Genomic DNA, 19,640 nt, shown 5'->3' with positions numbered 1-19,640 from the left:
TGAACCTGGTAACTCTAATGAAATTATCCTCTGCAGCAGAGGGAACTCTGGGTCTTCCTTTCCTGTGGCGGTCCTCATGAGAGCCAGTTTCATCATAGCGCTTGATGGTTTTTGCGACTGCATAGCGCTTGATGGTTTTGAAATGTTTTACAGATTGACTGACCTTCACATCTTAAAGTAATGATGGACTGTCGTTTCTCTTTGCTTATTTGAGCTGTTCTTGCCATAATATGGACTTGGTCTTTTACCAAATAGGGCTATCTTCTGTATACCATCCCTACCTTGTCACAACACAACTGATTGGCTCAAGTGCATTAATCCTTGTGTTGTCTTAAGGGAAGCTGGTTGAGAGAATGCCACGAGTGTGCAAAGATGTCATCAAGGCAAAGGGTGGCTACTTTGAAAAATCTCAAATAGAAAATATATTTTGATTTGTTAAACTATTTTTTGGTTACTACATGATTCCATATGGGTTATTTCATAGCTTTGATGTCTTCACTATTATTATGCAATGTGGTAAAAATAAAGAAAAACCCTTGAATGAGTAGGTGTGTCCAAACTTTGGACTGGTATATATATATATTTAAACCAATCAAACTTGATTTATATAGCACATTTCTTACAACAAATGCATTTCGAGGTGCTTAACAAATAAATTAATAAAAGGTGAGAAAGATTCAACTCAACGTTTCTATGCAAATATAAAATCAATAGGCTATATACTTGAATAAAAATTAAGAATTAAGAAATACATTAAAATAGTAAAATAATAATAAAATAACAGTAGATATAATCGGTATTTTATGTTGTAAATGTATAGGCCTATATATGTTAGCTGATAAGAGGCAACAGTGTACATTTTGTATAAGAATAAAGTCAAACATTTTCAAAGTTAGTCTATAGGCCCTCCATATCACGGCATGCACAACGCTGGAGAAATTTATATTTTGGACAGAATGACTTGGATCTCAAAAATCTCGCGAGCATTGATTCTCTCTAAACGTTCTACAATATGCAAAGAATAAAAATTATGATTGAAAAATTGAGAAACTGCTGGAAAATGTTGGGAATATTTGAAATGTAATTGACAGAAATGCACAGTGAATCCACGTAACCTAGCCTTAGGACTTGGTGTGCATTTTGTTTGAAGGGGAAAAGAACACAACGTACTGTACATTACATTCCATTCACTTTCTCTCTTATCTGTTTGCGCCTCCTTCCAACACCACCACTGCTGCTGGATTCTACGCCACAGCCAGAGGGGGCGAAAGAGGTGGACCACAGTGAGCACCACTACTACCACCTGTAAGGGTGCGTCTGCTCTCTCAGAGATCCGGACGAGTGTTTCGGCTCCGAGGGCTTGAAGATGAAGAAGCAGAATGTGCGGACCCTCTCTCTCATCCTCTGCATGTTTTCCTACCTGCTGGTGGGAGCCGCGGTGTTCGACGCGCTCGAATCAGAGACAGAGAGTTCCCGCCGACGCATCCTGGAGCTGAAGCGCACCGAGATGAAGAAGAAGTACCGGTTGTCCGAGGACGACTACCGGCAGATCGAGCAGGTGGTGCTGCAAGCGGAGCTCCACCACGCCGGGAGACAGTGGAAATTCGCCGGGTCTTTCTACTTTGCCATCACGGTCATCACCACCATTGGCAAGTTTTGCTTGCTTCAATTACGTTTGTTATGTCTGAGTGTGTTGCAGGTGTCAGGAAATAGTTTTATAAATACAGTGTCTGCAGTGTTCTGCATCGGTGAATAGCCTACTGTGCAGAAGTTAGGGATGTTCAATTTGCATTGCAGGTAGCCATTGGCCTATTTTAAAGTGTCATTTAATAAATTGAACAGAATATTGTAGTATGTACTTCCTTATTCTCTGCATTCCTTAGCCATTGGCATCAAAATCCTCAGTATTGGTCTACAATCACCTACAGTAAAGAGTAACTGTGGCGTCTATCTCCACAGGTTATGGCCATGCAGCTCCAGGCACAGATGCTGGGAAGGTCTTTTGCATGTTCTATGCTGTGCTGGGCATCCCTCTTACCCTGGTCATGTTCCAGAGCCTGGGCGAGAGGATGAACACGTTCGTCCGCTACCTCCTGCGCAGGGCCAAGCAGTGCCTGGGTTTACGGAGGACTGAGGTGTCCATGGAGAACATGGTCTCGGTGGGCTTCCTGTCCTGCATCGGCACCCTGTGTGTCGGGGCAGCAGCCTTCTCCCACTACGAGGGCTGGACCTTCTTCCACGCCTACTACTACTGCTTCATCACGCTCACCACCATTGGGTTTGGGGACTTTGTGGCCCTGCAGAAGAAAGAGGACCTCCAGGAGAAGACGCCCTATGTGGCCTTCAGCTTCATGTACATCCTGGTGGGGTTGACAGTGATCGGAGCCTTCCTCAACCTGGTAGTGCTGCGCTTCCTCACCATGAACACAGAGGACGAGAGGAGGGACGCCCAGGAGAGGGCCTCCATCAAGAGGGAGAGGGGCCTGCTTACCATGGGGCTCCATGGAGGAGAAGGAGGAGGAGGACCAGAGCAGGGCAGAGGAGAGCTTGGGGGCAGGGACAGGGGGAGGGACAGGATGGGGCAGAGCCGCAGTCACAGCAACCTTTTCCGGCCCATGGAGGAGGGCACCAGCCGCACTAACCTCATCACCTCCCCAGTGGAGGAGCAGGAGGAGAGGGACATGGCCAGGGGTGCACCCTGCAAGCAGAGGCTGCACTTACAGCTGCATGGCACAGGCAGACTAAGGACAGAGTCCCCCCTGGGCTCCCTGTGCTCCTGTATGTGCTACCGTCTGGGGGTGTGTGACAGCCCCCTGCCTTCCCGCAGCGAGCACCACGGGTGTAACATTAACTCTGTCTACTACAGCTCCATCTCCTACAGGACCCAGGGCTGCTCCCCCAGGGACAACACAGGACTCTCGTCCCCAGGGAACACACCCTCGCCTCGGCACAGCTTCAAGGAGTACCCCCACTCCCGGAGGAAGTCAGTGTAGCACCACGTTGGGACAGAATATCTGTTTGTACAGGTTGGATTAATACAGTATTTCATACATATATTTTGAATACACTACAGATGCACACTCCTTAGAGGATTAATTGTTGTAAATGATTGGCAGAGGCAATAGAATCTGTTTTATCCCAGGAATTTTATAACCTATTTTCCCTAATTAGATGATTACAATGCTGTATTTCTTCTAAGGATGCAGTTAAGTTGTTCTTTCATTATAGCCACTGGAGATTTGTCTTCTGAATCAATTCACTTACCATTGTAATAATCTGTTAGTCTTTTGATTGTGTCCCAATAGTTTTTTCTCCTAGATAGTTTATGAGAATTATCTGCATTGAATTTTTTGTTGTTGCATGCAAATAAGAGTGAGATGCATGGTTAAGATGATGCACGATGGCATGATAATTAAGAAAATGGTTGTCATGATGCAAATTACTATATTTTGGTATTATTATTGTTTTTTAAGTAGCAGACACACACCACACACCACACACCACACACACACACACACACACACACACACACACACACACACACACACACACACACACACACACACACACACACACACACACACACACACACACACACACACACACACACACAAACACATGCACACACATACAGTGCCTTCAGAAAGTATTCACACCCCTTGACTTTTACAAAATGTTGTGGTGTTACAGCCTAAATTTAACACAATACCACATGATGTCAAAGTGGAATAATGTTTTTTTTGTTATTTTTTACAAATGAATAAAAAATGAAAAGCTGACCCCAAGTATTCAACCCCTTTGTTATGGCAAGCCTAAAGATGTTCAGGCGTAAAAATGTGCTTAGCATGTCAGATAATAAGTTGCATGGACTCAATAATAGTGTTTAACATTACTTTTTAATGACTACGTCATCTCTATACCCCACACATACAATTATCAAGCAGTGAATTTCAAACACAGATTCAATCACAAAGACCAGGGAGGTTTTTCAATGCCTCGCAAAGAAGGGCATCTATTGGTAGATGGGTAAACATAAAAAAGCAGACATTGAATATCCCTTTGAGCATGGTGAAGTTATTAATTACACTTTGGATGGTGTATCAATACACACAGTCATTACAAAGATACAGGCGTCCTTCCTAACTCCTAGTTGCCGGAGAGGAAGAAAACTGCTCAGGGATTTCACCACGAGGTCAACAGTTAGAGTTTAATGGCTGTGATAGGATAAAACTGAGGATGGCTCAACAACATTGCAGTTACTCCACAATACTAACCCAATTGACAGCGTGAAAATAAGGAATCTTGTACAGAATATAAATATTCCAAAACATGCATCCTGTTTGCAACAAAGCACTAAAGGAATACTGCAAAAAAAATTGTCAAAGCCATTAACTTTTTGTCCTGAATACAAACTGTTATGTTTGGGGCAAATACAATACAACACATTACTTAGTACCACTCTCCATATTTTCAAGCATAATGGTGGCTGCATCATGTTATGAGTATGCTTGGAATCGTTAATGGACTGGGGAGTTTTTCAGGATAAAAAAAGACACAGAATGGAATTTAGCACAGGCAAAATCCTAGAGGAAAACCTTGTTCAGACCATTTCCACCAGACACTGTGAGATTTATTCAACTTTCAGCAGGACAATAACCTAAATCACAAGGCCAAATCTACACTGGAGTTGCTTACCAAGAAGACAGTGAATGTTCCTGAGAGTCCAAGTTACAGTTTTTACCTAAATCTCTTTGAAAAGATATGGCAAGACCTGAAAATGGTTGTCTAGCAATGATCAACAACCAATTTGACAGACCTTGAAGATTTTTGAAAATAATAGTGGGCAAATGTTGCACAATCCAGGTGTGTAAATCTCTTAGAGACTTACCCAGAAAGACTCACAGCTAAATCGCTGCCAAAGGTGATTCTAACATGTATTGACTCAAGGGGTTGAATACTTATTTAATCAAGATATATTAGTGTTTTATTTTTGATACATTTTCTACAGATGTTAGTATTTTGTGTAGATTGTTGACTTTTTTTTATTATCTCCATTTTAATCCCACTTTGTAACACAACAAAATGTGGAATATTTTCTGAAGGCACTGTACACACACACATAATGAGTAAAGCAGGTTCTCAGCATGTTGGATGCTGCGGTTCTGAGGAAAGTACATATTACATGCCTTTAATGGAATTATGTAATCATGTTTTAATGAGAAGGACATTAATAGATAGGAACACGTATATGGCAGAGATGGCCTTTAATGAACCATATCAATGACATTATTAAATCATTGTGTTACTTGTCCTTACTGTAGGAGGTTAAAAACAACCATGCGTACATTTCCCTGCGCTCTAGCACAGTACAGAGACAATGGTTATAACGCTATGTGTTCATTTACATTTTATGGATGTAACACTGCCTGATATGTAGCAAAACCTTTCAGAAATCTTTAGGCCTATTTACTTCCATGCTCCATGGGCATTTTAAAATATGTATCAGGTTTGGTTTCAACCTCTTAAAGTTCTGATGCTGACAAAATATTAAAAGGTGAGAAGGGACCATAAACAAATGACAGAATGGTTATTTACCCCCCCCCCCCCCCAAATCTCTGAACATTGCTGCATAATATACTCTATAACTAGGTGTCCCTCATGTCTAATAGAGATGACATGTTCCAAGAAACCAACACTGAGGTGGACCGGCTGCTCATGCGTAGTTACTGTCAGTCTGTCAGTTAGTTTTTTCCATTACTGGGTCACCTGATTCCCCTTGGTTCAGTTTTAGGTTGTTTTATATTTATAATTTCATTGTATATAGTATGCAAATTGTATAGAAATAGATGTAATGTATATTTTCCTGGGTGGACCCTATTTTCTGCCTGATAGACCAGTTGTTGAGAGCCTGCTATAGGCAGTCTTACTAATCACTCTGTAGTGAATGCAGGGGGCAATGGGTATCACATACTAGGCCTCAAAGGAAAGTCTAGTTATGACATTTTAATTCTGAAGATTCCCATTAAGAAAGATGAGGTTTGAACTGGGTACTGGATTTTGGGGCGGCAGGGTAGCCTAGTGGTTAGAGCGTCAGACTAATAAACGCAAGTTCAAATCCCTGAGCTGACAAGGTACATATCTGTCGTTCTGCCCCTGAACAGACTGTTCCTAGGCCGTCATTGAAACTAAGAATTTGTTCTTAACTGACTTGCCTAGTTAAATAAAGATAAAATAAAAATTCACGTGGAGCCAAACATTATTTGGTGGGTGCCTGCAGAGATGTGGGTGTCCCTCCCCCCGACCAGTGGCGCTTGGTGCCTTTTAAGATTAGGGAGGACGTAAATGTTTTTATGAGCATGGACATATTTCTATTACAGCATATTGGATGACTGTTATTCATATTCCATTTAATGTAACATCTAACTAACACGCTACAATACCGCAGTACAGTGTACAGCAAGCAGTATAGCAGCTACAAGGTGGGCCCCGGTGGCAATAAATTAATAAAACTGAAAGCTTGGAAGAGTTCCAGTGTTGTATAGCATAAGCCAGCTAGCTAGTATAAACACAAATTTTCTCGGTTTGAGAAAGCAAACGTCTTTAGCTAGCTAAGTAAGTGAAAGTAAAAGCGAAAAAAAGACAAAAATATCTCTGCTGCTTCTCCTTAATTTTTGAAAAATGTAATTTGTTCAAAACTATTAAACTATTGTCTTTCTCTCACGTTGCGTTAACAACTCACCACATTTTATGCACTGCAGTGCTAGCAGTGCTATGCTTTCAGTACTAGATTCATTCTCTGATCGGCCTGACAACATGTCAGTTCATGCTGCAAGAGCTCTGATAGGTTGGAGGATGTCCCCCGGAACTTGTAATTACTGTATAAGTCTATGGAAGGGGGTGAGATGAACCTCCTAGGTGAACCTCCTAGGTTTTGTATTGAAGTCAAGGTACTCAGAGGAGGACCGAAAATAGCTGTCCTCCGGCTACACCATGGTGCTACCCTACAGAGTGCTGTTGAGGCTACTGTAGACCTTCATTGTAAAACAGTTTGTTTTAATCAGTTATTTGGTCATGTGAATATATTTAATACAGTTTTGCCTAAAAATGCCAACTTTTTCAATGTTTCCCTATTTAATTTTTTTCTGAGAGGATGGTCCTCCCCTTCCTTCTCTTAGGAGCCTCCACTAAATTCTACCGATTTTCCAAGGTGCAGAGAGGAAAATGTGCCGTTTTATAGCTAATCTCATGCTATTCTACACACTTTGCCATGAGGCTGAGAGAAAATGTTGAATTTTAAAATGAATTAAAAGCTAAAATATACACTGAGTATACCTATCATTAGGAACATCTTCGACACCTACAAGGTGTCGAAAGCGTTCCACAGGGATGCTGGCCCATGTTCACTCCAATGCTTCGCACAGTTGTGTCAAGTTGTTTGGATGTCCTTTGGATGGTGGACCATTCTTGATAAACACGGGAAACGGTTTAGCTTGAAAAACCAGCAGCGTTGCAGTTTTTGACACAAACGAGTGCACCTGGCACCTACTACCATACCCCGTTCAAAGGCACATACATATTTTTTCTTGCCCATTCACCCTCTGAATGGCACACATACACAATCCATGTCTCAGTTGTCTCAAGGATTAAAAATCATTCTTCTTCATCTACATTGATTGAAGTGGATTTAACAAGTGACATCAATAAGGGATCATAGCTTTCACCTGGTCATGGAAAGAGCTGGAGTTCCTAATGTTTTGTATACTCAGTGTAGGAGTGTTGACTGTGATAAAGGCACGGTATTATGAGCCGTCTTGTTTGCTAAGTGAACAAATGAAGTAGGCAGTGGCATGGTGCATATAGCCATAGAAGCACTGTGACACATGCCTCAATGTGGTCATATTCATTGTTTATTGGGGGTGGGGCTTTCAGTTCATTATTTTTGGTCACCCATCCCATGAGAGTGAATGTCATTCCAGGTCATCTGAATGTAATTCCAGTTCACTGCTTGCTTTAAATTGCATCTGATGGTGTTTGCATGTTTAGGTAAAAAGAAAAATAATGTTCCGTTTGCAGAGGTTGGTAGTAGAGTGCTGAAAATCTCTAAATTACTGTTACTTAGATTGTAATTTACTCAAATAAAAAACTACTCGAGAAAGAGTAAAGGAAAGTATCTGGTCAGAAAACTACTTAAGTACTAGTTACAAATTTAGTTTAGTAATTTTTTTTACCTAATGGTAAACTGTGACAGCAAACAAAAATAACAATTTATTGCAATTGATTTGACATTCATTTATTATTTTAGCCTGCCAGCACCATCTTGTGGACCCCAGGAAGACTAGCGTCTGTGCTAAAAGCAGATAATGGGGATCCTAATAAAAATACTAAATTGCAGATGTCCTCCAGCACAGATAGTCTCCAATTTCATAAAATGGTAAATGGTACTCGAGACATTGGAATAATTTCACAATTTCAATAGCATTAATGAAAATATATTTCACAATATAATTTCAAGTGAACGCATACTAAAAATATTTACACAAATTGTGACGTTTAATATTTTACAATATCAAGGACGGTCAGGTGTTCCGCGAGTGCTAGCTGACTGCAGGGGCGAAAATCTGATATCAACTTTGGAGGGGACAATTACATGAAATTTTCTCAAGAGCAATTCCTGAGGGGGACACCAAAAGTAGTGCTGTAACACATAGCCTACATTGTAATATGGTAAATGGATATTGAGGAACCAAAGAAATAAGGTGTTTGCCGTACTCCTAACTACCGGTACCCAAAACTACACAACTAATCACAACAGCAATACCATTGCCTTTAACAAATCTTAGTTCAGTCACCAGTTTAAGTTGAGAGTGGGGGTATCCATGGCATTTTCCAATTATGTTCCTATTTTACAAGTAAAAAAAATGGAGAACCTTTCATAATTTTGCCAAACAAAGACTCAACAAACTTACCTGAGACTCCCTGTCTCTGCCAGTCTGTCCCTAAATATCTGTCCCCAACTCTGCTGTCTGTGTGCCATCTGTTGCCTGCTCTGCCTAATGACATCATTGTGAAACATTTCCATTAAAATGTTCATAAGAAAGAAATGACATTCTATCAACTAGTCTTTGAGATATTAGGCTACTAGGGTTCTTACTTTGCGTTTTGGTGTACTGAAAAATACTCTGATGTCAGTCTTTTATTTTTCTGCCATTTTTCTACCTGGCTGGCTGGCTGGCTACACACACACACACAGTGTGTAGGTTATTTACAGTAGGAGATGGGCTTCTATCATCTTATCTTTTATCATTCTATTTGGGCTTCGATCTAAAAGGTAGCTAGCAAATGTGAAACGGATTAAAATGACAAGAGTTGACAGCTGTATGAGTTCACCATTTACACAACATATGCTGCAACCTTTTGTAATTGTAATAGTTTGTTTCATATTGGCTGGCTTCCAACAATAGCTGAATTTGCAAAGCTAGCGAGCACCAATTCCGTTTCAGTGGTGTTTGCTATAATCTTTGCTACCCGGGTTAAATAAAGGTGAAATAAAATAAATAAATAAAAGTTCCCTTGCGACAATTTAGCTTTTGCAACGAGACCATTAAATATATTTAAGACAATGGTAGAAGAGAGTGTAGTTCTGTTCAGTTTGGACTTCAGTTTATCGCTAACCTTATCACAGGGACTTTGAAGCACTAACTTACATCATCTGCATGCTGATCTGGGAATAAATTGACGATAGCAAAGATTCCATCTTTGACGAGGCCACATAAATGGAATAGGTACTAGCTAGCTTAATAGTTAATATTTGCCCGCTAGCTCTGCATATTCAGCTAGTGTGTGTGCGCGATTAACTGGATTAACCTCACTTCAGTTACGTTCATTGAGTGCCTTTCAGACAGTGGATACCACCCCTCTGTTACCTTGCCAAATAAGGAACTGGCAGTGGATCAAAACATTATGAGGCAAAGGGTGGGGGGGTCGCAATCTTTTGAAACTTAAACGCCCTATTAAGTGTCTATAATCAGCACAATTGCTTTCATTGCGTATTATTAATATTATTTAAATTACATAGTTATGTTTCAGTGATATATTGGGGGGACAAATCATATTTTTCCAAGGATGGGGGGGTCGTCCCCCGGGATTTCCGCCCCTGGCTGACTGTACTACAGACACCTGTTATTGTCGTGGGAAAGACTCATTGTTATCTTTTCGTAAAACAACTGGATGCAGTAAAGAGCCAACCTGGATACTAAGGAGATCCTGAGGGAAATCGACGAGTACCAACAGCTTTACGCTATGGAGGAACAACATACTCCATCATGGAAAGATCCAACTACCTCATAAAAAAAAGATTAATCTACAGACACGGACGATTTACTTACCGTTGAAGTAGAGGCTAGTGCTCTAGCTGGAATCCATGCAACATTGGAAAAGTTGTGTGAGGAGGAAGCAGGGCTGAGGGGGAGTTTGGAGTTTAGCCAGAGTGAAATTCTCACGCTCCAAGGAGAGAACAAGGCACTCACAGTCAAGGTAAAAATCCACGATTCCAACATGGATTGTCTACTCAGGGAAAACAGGGTGATGAAGGAGTTGCTACTAGACATACAAAGTTGTAGCATGAAATTTTTTTTTCTGGGATTCCTGAGGACGCATCCAATAATCCAGAGGGGGCAATCAGGGAATTCATGCAATCCGCCTTGGAACTTCCTATGGAGACTGTAAACAAGGTGGCTTTCCACCGAGTACACAGACTTGGAGCTCGGAGTGACAAGACAAGGGTCCCCGACAGATCATCGCAAAATTTGAGCACTACCAACAAAAGGAGCTGATAAAAAGCAGGGGAAGGGAGCTTAAAGGGACCAAATTTAGTCTCAATGACCAATTTCCAAGGGAGATAAACGAACATCGTAAGAGACTGTATCTGGTACAGAGGGAACAGAGGGAGAAGGGTAAGCGTGCCTTTCTCATTGTGGACAAACTCATTATAGATGGACAGCTATTCCGAGACAGCTCCATAACACCGTGGCTGTACTAAATTCTACAGGGACTTCAGGTTATGAAAAAAAGAAAGTATGAAAACTGTAAAAATATCTTAACACTATGAAGTGGATGTGAACACACACGTACTCAATTACATGCTCGCTTACACATACAGACTTATACATACACATACACACCTGATCTCGCTCTCTTCTCTCACTCTCTAACTCTCTTTTCTCTTCTCTCACTCTCACCTCTTGCTATTGTCGAGAACTGTTTAATAATTTAATATGTTTCTTGTTTGTCTATCTTTTTTTATGTATTTGTCTACATGTTTATACAGTTGAAGTCGGAAGTTTACATACACTTAGGTTGGAGTCATTAAAAGTCATTTTTCAACCACTCCACAAATTACTTGTTCACAAACTATAGTTTTGGCAAGTCGGTTAGAACATCTACTTTGTGCATGACACAATTACTTTTTCCAACAATTGTTTACAGACAGATAATTTCACTTATAATTCACTGTATCACAATTCCAGTGGGTCAGAAGTTTACATACACTAAGTTGACTGTGCCCTTAAACAGCTGGAAAAATTCCAGAAAATGATGTCATGGCTTCTGATAGGCTAATTGACATCATTTGAGTCAATTGGAGGTGTACATGTGGATGTATTTCAAGGCCTACCTTCAAACTCAGTGCATCTTTGCTTGACATCATGAGAAAATCCAAACAAATCAGCCGAGACCTCAGAAAAAAAATTGTAGACCTCTACAGTCTGGTTCATCCTTGATAGCAATTTCCAAACAGCTGAAGGTACCACGCTCATTTGTACAAACAATTGTATGCAACTATAAACACCATGGGACCATGCAGCCGTTATACCGCTCAGGAAGGAGACGTGTTCTGTCTCCTAGAGATGAACGTACTTTGGTGCGAAAAGTGCAAATCAATCCCAGAACAACAGCAAAGGACCCTGTGAAGCTGCTGGAGGAAACAGGTACAAAAGTATCTATATCCACAGTAAAACGAGTCCTATATTGACATAACCTGAAAGGCCACTCGGCAAGGAAGAAGCCAGTGCTCCAAAAGCGCCGTAAAAAAGCCAGACTACGGTTTGCAACTGCACGTGGGGACAAAGATCGTACTTTTTGGAGAAATGTCCTCTGGTCTGATGAAACAAAAATAGAACTGTTTGGCCATAATGACCATCGTTATGTTTGGAGGAAAAAGGGGGAGGCTTGCAAGCCGAAGAACACCATCCCAACCGTGAAGCACGGGAGTGGCAGCATCATATTGTGATGAAATTTAACATTCTCTCTATTATTCTGACATTTCAAATTCTTATAAAAATGGGGTGATCTTAACTGACCTAAGACAGGGATTTTTTACAAGGATTAAATGTCAGGAATTGTGAAAACTGAGTTTAAATGTAATTGGCTAAGGTGTATGTAAACTTTCGACTTCAACTGTATATGTTTACAACAGGCAAGGGGAAGATATCAGAATAGGGGCATTGGGGAACAATAACATAATGTACGGAATACATTTGTATTGTAGTGAAGCCGTCTCTATTGTAATGTAAGGTCTCTTTCATGGTCATATGAAACGTCAATTGCTATGGAAATGCTGGGATGTGTTTTTCAATGATGTTAAAGGTAATTATGATCCAACTATGAATGGTGATACGATATGGATTACAATTATCATCATGAATATTAAGGCTATATGACCTACATTTTACACACATAGACACTCAACCATGCAAATTGGCAGAGTTATTATTTATTTGGACAGCACACATTATAGTCTTACTCTTATACAGACATCGTACACACTCTCACTAAATCACATCCAATATCATACAAATCAACCTACTCAGATTTACTACACACATAATATCTTGTCTCAATCTTCTAAAATCTGTGGCATTGGCTCACAGGCAAACAGGCAAGAGAATAAAACAAATATTGCTAGAACCTATTTCTTGAATTCTAAATATCAGACATTTGAAAGCTCTAATTTTGACCGTCATAATTCCATACATATACTGTTTACAGGAAACTCACTCTACATCCTTAGATGAAGTTGCATGGAAAAAGGAATGGGGTGGTGAAATAATTTTCTGTCAAGGACAAAGGAACTCAAAAGGTTTGATGATATTAATTAACAAAAATGTCGATCTGAATGTGCAAATAGTCAGGAATGATTTGCAAGGAAGGTGGATCTTTTTGAATATGAAAGTGGACGAAAAAGAGATTTGGCTCATTAATCTATATGGTTCAAATCATGATGATCCATACTTCTTCGAAAATATTTATACCAATTTCTTAAACTTACAGGCAAAAAATGATAAAATCATTATGGTAGGAGACTATAACACAGTGTTAAGTACCTCAATGGACCGTAAAGGAAATCACTCTACAAACTATCATCACCATGCCCTTAAGGAAATCACAAATATTATGGACACATTAGAAATAGTGGATATTTGGATACTAAAAAACCCGACCTAGTGAGATATACATGGAGGAGACTTAATCAAGCTAGTCGTCTTGACTACTTTCTTGTCTCTTTCTCTCTTGTATCAAAGGTTAAAAAAGTTGTAATAGGATTGCGATCGGATCATCATGTAATTGGCCTTCACATAACACTTATAGAATGTCAATGTGGACGGGGATATTGGAAATTTAATCAAAGTTTACTGGAGGACAACTTATTTTTAACTAAGACAAAATCATTTTTAACAGAATTTTTCAAGTATAATATAGGTTCAGCAAACCCCCTTATTGTTCAGGATACCTTTAAATGTACCTTCAGAGGTCATTCAATTCAATATTCATCAATAATAAAAAAGCAGTTTCTGGCTAAAGAGACAAGACTAACAAGGGAAATACATGAATTAATAGTACAGGTAGATAGCAATAAAAATGATACTACAGAGATACAAAATAAGTTAGAGGGAAAACAAAAAGAACTTGAGGAACTAATTCAAGAATGATCTAATGTAATATATTACAAAAATAAAGCAAATTGGATGGAATATGGAGAAAAATGCTAAATTCTTCCTGAATCTCCAATACAGGAACGCTAACAAAAATTATTTGCAGAAACTCGTTACTGAAGACGGAGTCATCTATGATTCTCAGAATTATACTTTAAAAGAGGAAGCTAAATATTTTAGGCAGATGTTCTCTTTTCTGCCTCATCCTCTCCCACTAAATGAAGATTACGGTGAGGAATTCTTTCCAAATAATATAAAAAATGGAAAATTAACAAATGTACAGAAAGAGCAGTGCGAAGGCCTAATTACAGAGGAATAACTTTTTGAGGCTATTAAATCCTTTCAGTCTGGAAAAACCCCAGGGCTTGATGGCATACCGGTAGAGGTATATCAAGCCTTTTTTTATGTACTAAAAGCTCAATTGTTAGATTGTTTTAACTACTCCTATAGAAATGGTAGTCTGTCAGGTACTCAGCAGGAAGGTTTGATTTCTCTATTATTAAAACAAGACCAAGATGGCAAATATAAAGATCCAGTCTATCTAAAAAACTGGAGGCCCCTTACACTTCAATGTTGCAATGCAAAAATACTAGCAAAATGCATAGCACTCAGAATTAGAAGGGTTTTTACCAGGTATTGTTCATCCTGATCAGACAGGTGTTTATAAACACTACAGGAACAAGATAATCCACATATATCGATCACATTTTTACTAATGCTGTAAAATTTTGTTCTAAAGCTATATCCGTACCCATTGGATGCAGTGATCACAATATAGTGGCTATATCCAGAAAAGCCAAAGTTCCAACAGCTGGGCCTAAAATAGTATATAAGAGATCATACAAAAGATTTTGCTGTGACTCTTATGTGGATGATGTTAAAAATATTTGTTGGTCTGATGTGATTAATGAGGAGCACCCAGATGATGCACTTGATGAATATATGAAATTGGAGGAATTGAAAAACTGTATGGTTGAAAGAGATGGGGCAAAAGGAGTGGCTTATAAGTCTGGCTGTACATCTGACTGGCTTACTTACTGCAAATTGAGAAATTATCTGACTAAAATCAACAAAAAGAAGAATAAACTTTATTATGAAGCCAAGATCGATGATATAAAGAAAGATGGGAAAAAACTTGAGTACTTTAAATGAAATTATGGGCAGAAAGACGAATTCAACTCCATCTTTCATCGAATCAGATGGCTTATTCATCACAAAACCATTTGATATTGGCAATTATTTTAATTATTATTTCATTGGCAAAGTGGGCAAACTTAGGCAGGAAATGCCCACGACAAACAGTGAGCAATTATATTCATGCATAAAAAAATGAATAATGAAAAGAAAAGCAGTGCAAGTTAGAATTTTGTAAAGTTAGTGTGGGAGAGGTGGAAAAACTATTATTAACGATCGACAATGACAAACCTCCTGGCATTGACAACTTAGATAGAAAGCTACTAAGGATGGTGACTGACTCTATAGCCACTCCTATCTGTCATGTTTTTAATCTGAGCCTAGAGGAAAGTCTTTGTCTTCAGGCCTGGAGGGAAGCCAAAGTAATTCCGCTACCCAAGAGTGGTAAAGTGGCCTATAAGCTTGCAGCAGACCTATAAGCTTGCTGCCAGCTCTTAGCAAACTGTTGGAAAAAATTGTGTTTGACCAAATACAATGTTATTTTTTTGTAAACAAATTAACAACAGACTTTCAGCATGCTTATAGAGAAGGTCACTCAACATGTACTGCACTGACACAAATGACTGATGCTTGGTTGAAAGAAATTGATAATAAGAAGATTATGGGACCTGTACTGTTAGATTTCAGTGCAGCCTTTGATATTATTGACCATAACCTGTTGTTGCAAATACTTAAGTTCTATGGCTTTTCAACCTCTGCCATATCGTGGATTCAGAGCTATCTAATAGAACTCAAAGCGTTTTCTTTAATGGAAGCATCTCTAATGTCAAACATGTAAAGTGTGGTGTACAGCAGGGCAGCTCTCCAGACCGTCTACTCTTTTCTATTTTTACCAATGACCTGCCACTGGCATTAAACAAAGCATGTGTGTCCATGTAAGCTGATGATTCAACCATATACGCATCAGCAACCACAGGTAATGAAGTCACTGAAACCCTTAACAAAGAGTTGCAGTCTGTTTTGGAATGGGTGGCCAGTAATAAACTAGTCCTGAACATCTCTAAAACTAAGAGCATTGTATTTGGCACAAATCATTCCTTATGTGCTAGACCTCAGCTGAATCTGGTAATGAATGGTGTCACTGTTGAACAAGTTGAGGAGACTAAATTACTTGGTGTTACCTCAGATTGTAAACTCTCATGGTCAAAACATATAGATTCAATGGTTGCAAAGATGGGGAGAGGTCTAGTCGTAATAAAGAGATGCTCTGCTTTTTTGACACCACACTCCAAAATGCAAGTTCTGCCGGCTCTAGTTTTGCCTAATCGTGATTATTGTCCAGTCGTGTGGTCCAGTGCGGCTAGGAAAGACCTAGTTCAACTGCAGCTGGCCCAGAACAGAGCGGCATGTTTTGCTCTTAAAACCTCTCTGGGATAGGGGGCAGTATTTTCACGTCCGGATGAAAAGCATGCCCAAAGTAAACTGCCTGCTACTCAGGCCCAGAAGCTAGAATATGCATATTATTAGTAGATTTGGATAGAAAACACTCTGAACCTTCTAAAACTGTTTGAATAATGTCTGTGAGTATAACAGAACTGATTTGGCAGGCGAAACCCCGAGCACAATCCATCCAGGGAAAAATGTATTTGAGGTCAATCTGTTTTCCATTAGTTTTCTATGGCAAGCCCATTTTAATAGAAATATGCTTGCAGTTCTTATGGCTTCCACTAGATGTCAACAGTCTTTAGAAATTGGTTGATGTTTTTCCTTTGAGTAATGAAGAAGTAGCCCTTTCCTTTCGGAGTGCAGAGCCAAATGGACCCTTTTGTTTGGGGCACGCGACCTGAAGCTCGCTCTACTTAGATTTTATCCGCTATTGAACACAATATATTCCGTCTTAAATTTTATCGATTATTTAAGTTTTAAAATACCTAAAGTTGGATTAGGAAAGTTGTTTGAAATGTTTGGACCAAGATTACAGGTAACTTATTAGATCATTTGTAGTCATGTTGGGCGAGTTGGAACCGGTGTTTTTCTGAATCAAACGTGCCAAATAAATTGACATTTTGGGGATATAACGATGGAATTAATCAAACAAAAGGACCATTTGTGATGTTTATGGGACATATTGGAGTGCCAACAGAAGATCTTCAAAGGTAAGGCATGAATTATATCGTTATTTCTGAGTTTTGTGTCACGCCTGGCGGGTTGAAATATGATTGTCATATGTTTGTTTGATGGGGTGCTGTCCTCAGATAATAGCATGGTTTGCTTTCGCCGTAAAGCCTTTTTGAAATCTGACACGGTGGCTGGATTAACAAGAAGTTAAGCTTTATTTTGCTGTATTGCACTTGTGATTGTATGAAGGTTAAATATGTCTAATAATTTAATTTGAATTTGGCGCTCTGCCATTTCACCGGATGTTGTCAAATCGATCCAGCTAACGGGATTTGATCCATAAGAAGTTAATTGTAATCAGAGGGCTGATATAAATACTATGCATGCCAGTCTTCTTTTTATAAGAAACATTGTTGAAAATCCCAAATTGTTTGCATAGTCAACTTATACACAGTGCTGATACACACACTTATCCCACCAGACATGCCACGAGGGGTCTTTTCATAGTCCCCAAATCCAAAACAAATTCATGAAAACATACAGTATTATATAGAGCCCTTATTGCATGGAACTTCCTTCCATCTCATATTGCTCAAATAAACAGAAAACCTGGTTTCAAAAAACAGATAAAGCAACACCTCGCAGCACAACGCCCCTCTCCTATTTGACCTATATAGTTTGTGTGTATGCATTGATATGTAGGCTACGTGTGCCTTTTTAAAAATGTATGTAGTTCTGTCCTTGAGCTGTTCTTGTCTAATGATGTTCTGTATGATGTCATTCTGTATTATGTTTCATGTTTTGTGTGCACCCCAGGAAGGGTAGCTGCTGCTTTTGCAACTGCTAATGGGGATCTTAATAAAATACCAAATACATGGACGATACATTGGAGATAATTTACAACTACTAGAAATAATAGAACATCATGAAACATCTAAGAAGCCAGGAATGATATTTATAGCGGAAAACGCATTTGATAAAGACTATATTTTTTCAATTTCAGTGATTCTCTTATAAAATGGGTAAAAATAATGCATAGCAACCCCAGGTGTAAAATAGTAAATAACGGCTACTTCTCAGAGAGTTCTAAATTGTCAAGGGGAGTTAAACAAGGCTGTCCGCTGTCACCATATCTATTCGTTATGGCCATCGAAATGCTAGCTATTACAATCAGATCCAATAACAACATTAAAGGATTAGAAATCCAAGGCTTAAAAGCAAAGGTGTCCATGTATGCCGATGACTCAAGTTTTATATTAAGACCACAAGCTAGATCCCTGCAATGTCTCATTGAAGATCTAGATAAATTTGCTGTACTCTCTGCACTAAAAGCTAATTGTGACAAGTGTACTGTACAATATTCCATATTGGATCTTTAAAAAATACAACTTTTACATTACCCTGCAGTTTACCTATAAAATGGGCTGATGGTGAAGTAGACATACTTGGTATTCATATCACAAAAGATATAAATAAGCTCTCTGTCATAAAGTTCGTCGTCTGTCGAGGAGAAATCATCGGACCAATATGCAGCGGTGAAATTGCTCATCTTCTTATTTATTCAAAGAAAATGAAAAATACTCATACAAAACAATGACAAAAACCAGTCCTGTAAGGTACACTGACAATACACGGAGACAACCACCCACAAACACAAGAGAAAATTAACCCACTTAAATATGGCCTCCAATTAGAAGCAATGACAACCAGCTGCTTCTAATTGGAGGTCGTTCCCAAAACTAACATAGAAATAGAAAAACTAGAAAACCCACATAGAAATAGAAAACATAAAACATAAACCAAAAACCCCGAAACACACTAAACAAACACACCCCTGCCAGGTCCTGACCAACTACAATAACAAAATGACCCCTTTACTGGCCAGGACATGACAGTACCCCCCCAAAGGTGCAGACCCCGAATGCACCTGAAACAAAAACTCACAAAACTAAAGGGAGGGAAGGGAGGGTGGCCACTGTCACCGACGGCTCCTGTGCTACACCCCCCCTTCCCAAGACTCCCCCCACGGAGGTGGCTCTGGCTCCGGGCTTAATCCCGACTCTAACGTCCTGACCAACTACAATAACAAAATGACTCCTTTACTGGTCAGGACGTGACACTCTCCACAATGAATTTCAACAGAAAACTTGTAAAAATAGACAAGATCCTCCAACCATGGAGAGGTAAATACCTGTTTATTTATGGAAAAATAGTCCTGATTAACTCCTTAGTCATATCTCAGTTTACTCACTTACTTATGGCGCTGCTTAGTCCTGATAATTCATTTTTCAAATCATATGAGCAAAAAATACTTTGCTTTATCTGTTATGCTAAACCAGACAAAATAAAGCGTGCCTATCTATATAATGAATATGAATTTGGTGGGTTGAGATTATTACA

At 39.3% G+C, this 19,640-nt stretch overlaps 1 protein-coding gene across 1 annotated transcript; it reads left to right on the top strand.

The window, feature by feature from the left end:
• The first annotated feature begins 1,254 nt into the window (after positions 1-1,254).
• LOC115166377 (potassium channel subfamily K member 9-like) lies at positions 1,255-3,397 on the top strand. The gene is made up of 2 exons (XM_029720285.1): positions 1,255-1,649; positions 1,960-3,397. Exons 1-2 carry the CDS (start codon positions 1,367-1,369, stop codon positions 2,991-2,993), a joined length of 1,317 nt encoding a protein of 438 aa, XP_029576145.1. The 5' UTR covers positions 1,255-1,366; the 3' UTR covers positions 2,994-3,397.
• The last annotated feature ends 16,243 nt before the right edge of the window (positions 3,398-19,640 follow it).

Source organism: Salmo trutta, chromosome 28 (assembly GCF_901001165.1).
Source record: "Salmo trutta chromosome 28, fSalTru1.1, whole genome shotgun sequence".
Classification (NCBI taxonomy): domain Eukaryota; kingdom Metazoa; phylum Chordata; class Actinopteri; order Salmoniformes; family Salmonidae; genus Salmo; species Salmo trutta.
The sequence above is the reverse complement of the archived record's forward strand: the minus strand, read 5'-3'. Positions and strand labels throughout refer to the sequence as shown.

Bases quoted from the DNA above. Each gene is read 5' to 3' on its own strand.
- LOC115166377 (XM_029720285.1), top strand. From the start codon at position 1,367: ATGAAGAAGCAGAATGTGCGGACCCTCTCTCTCATCCTCTGCATGTTT. The intron at 1,650-1,959 runs GCAAGTTTTGCT...CTATCTCCACAG, and splicing joins CACGGTCATCACCACCATTG to GTTATGGCCATGCAGCTCCA.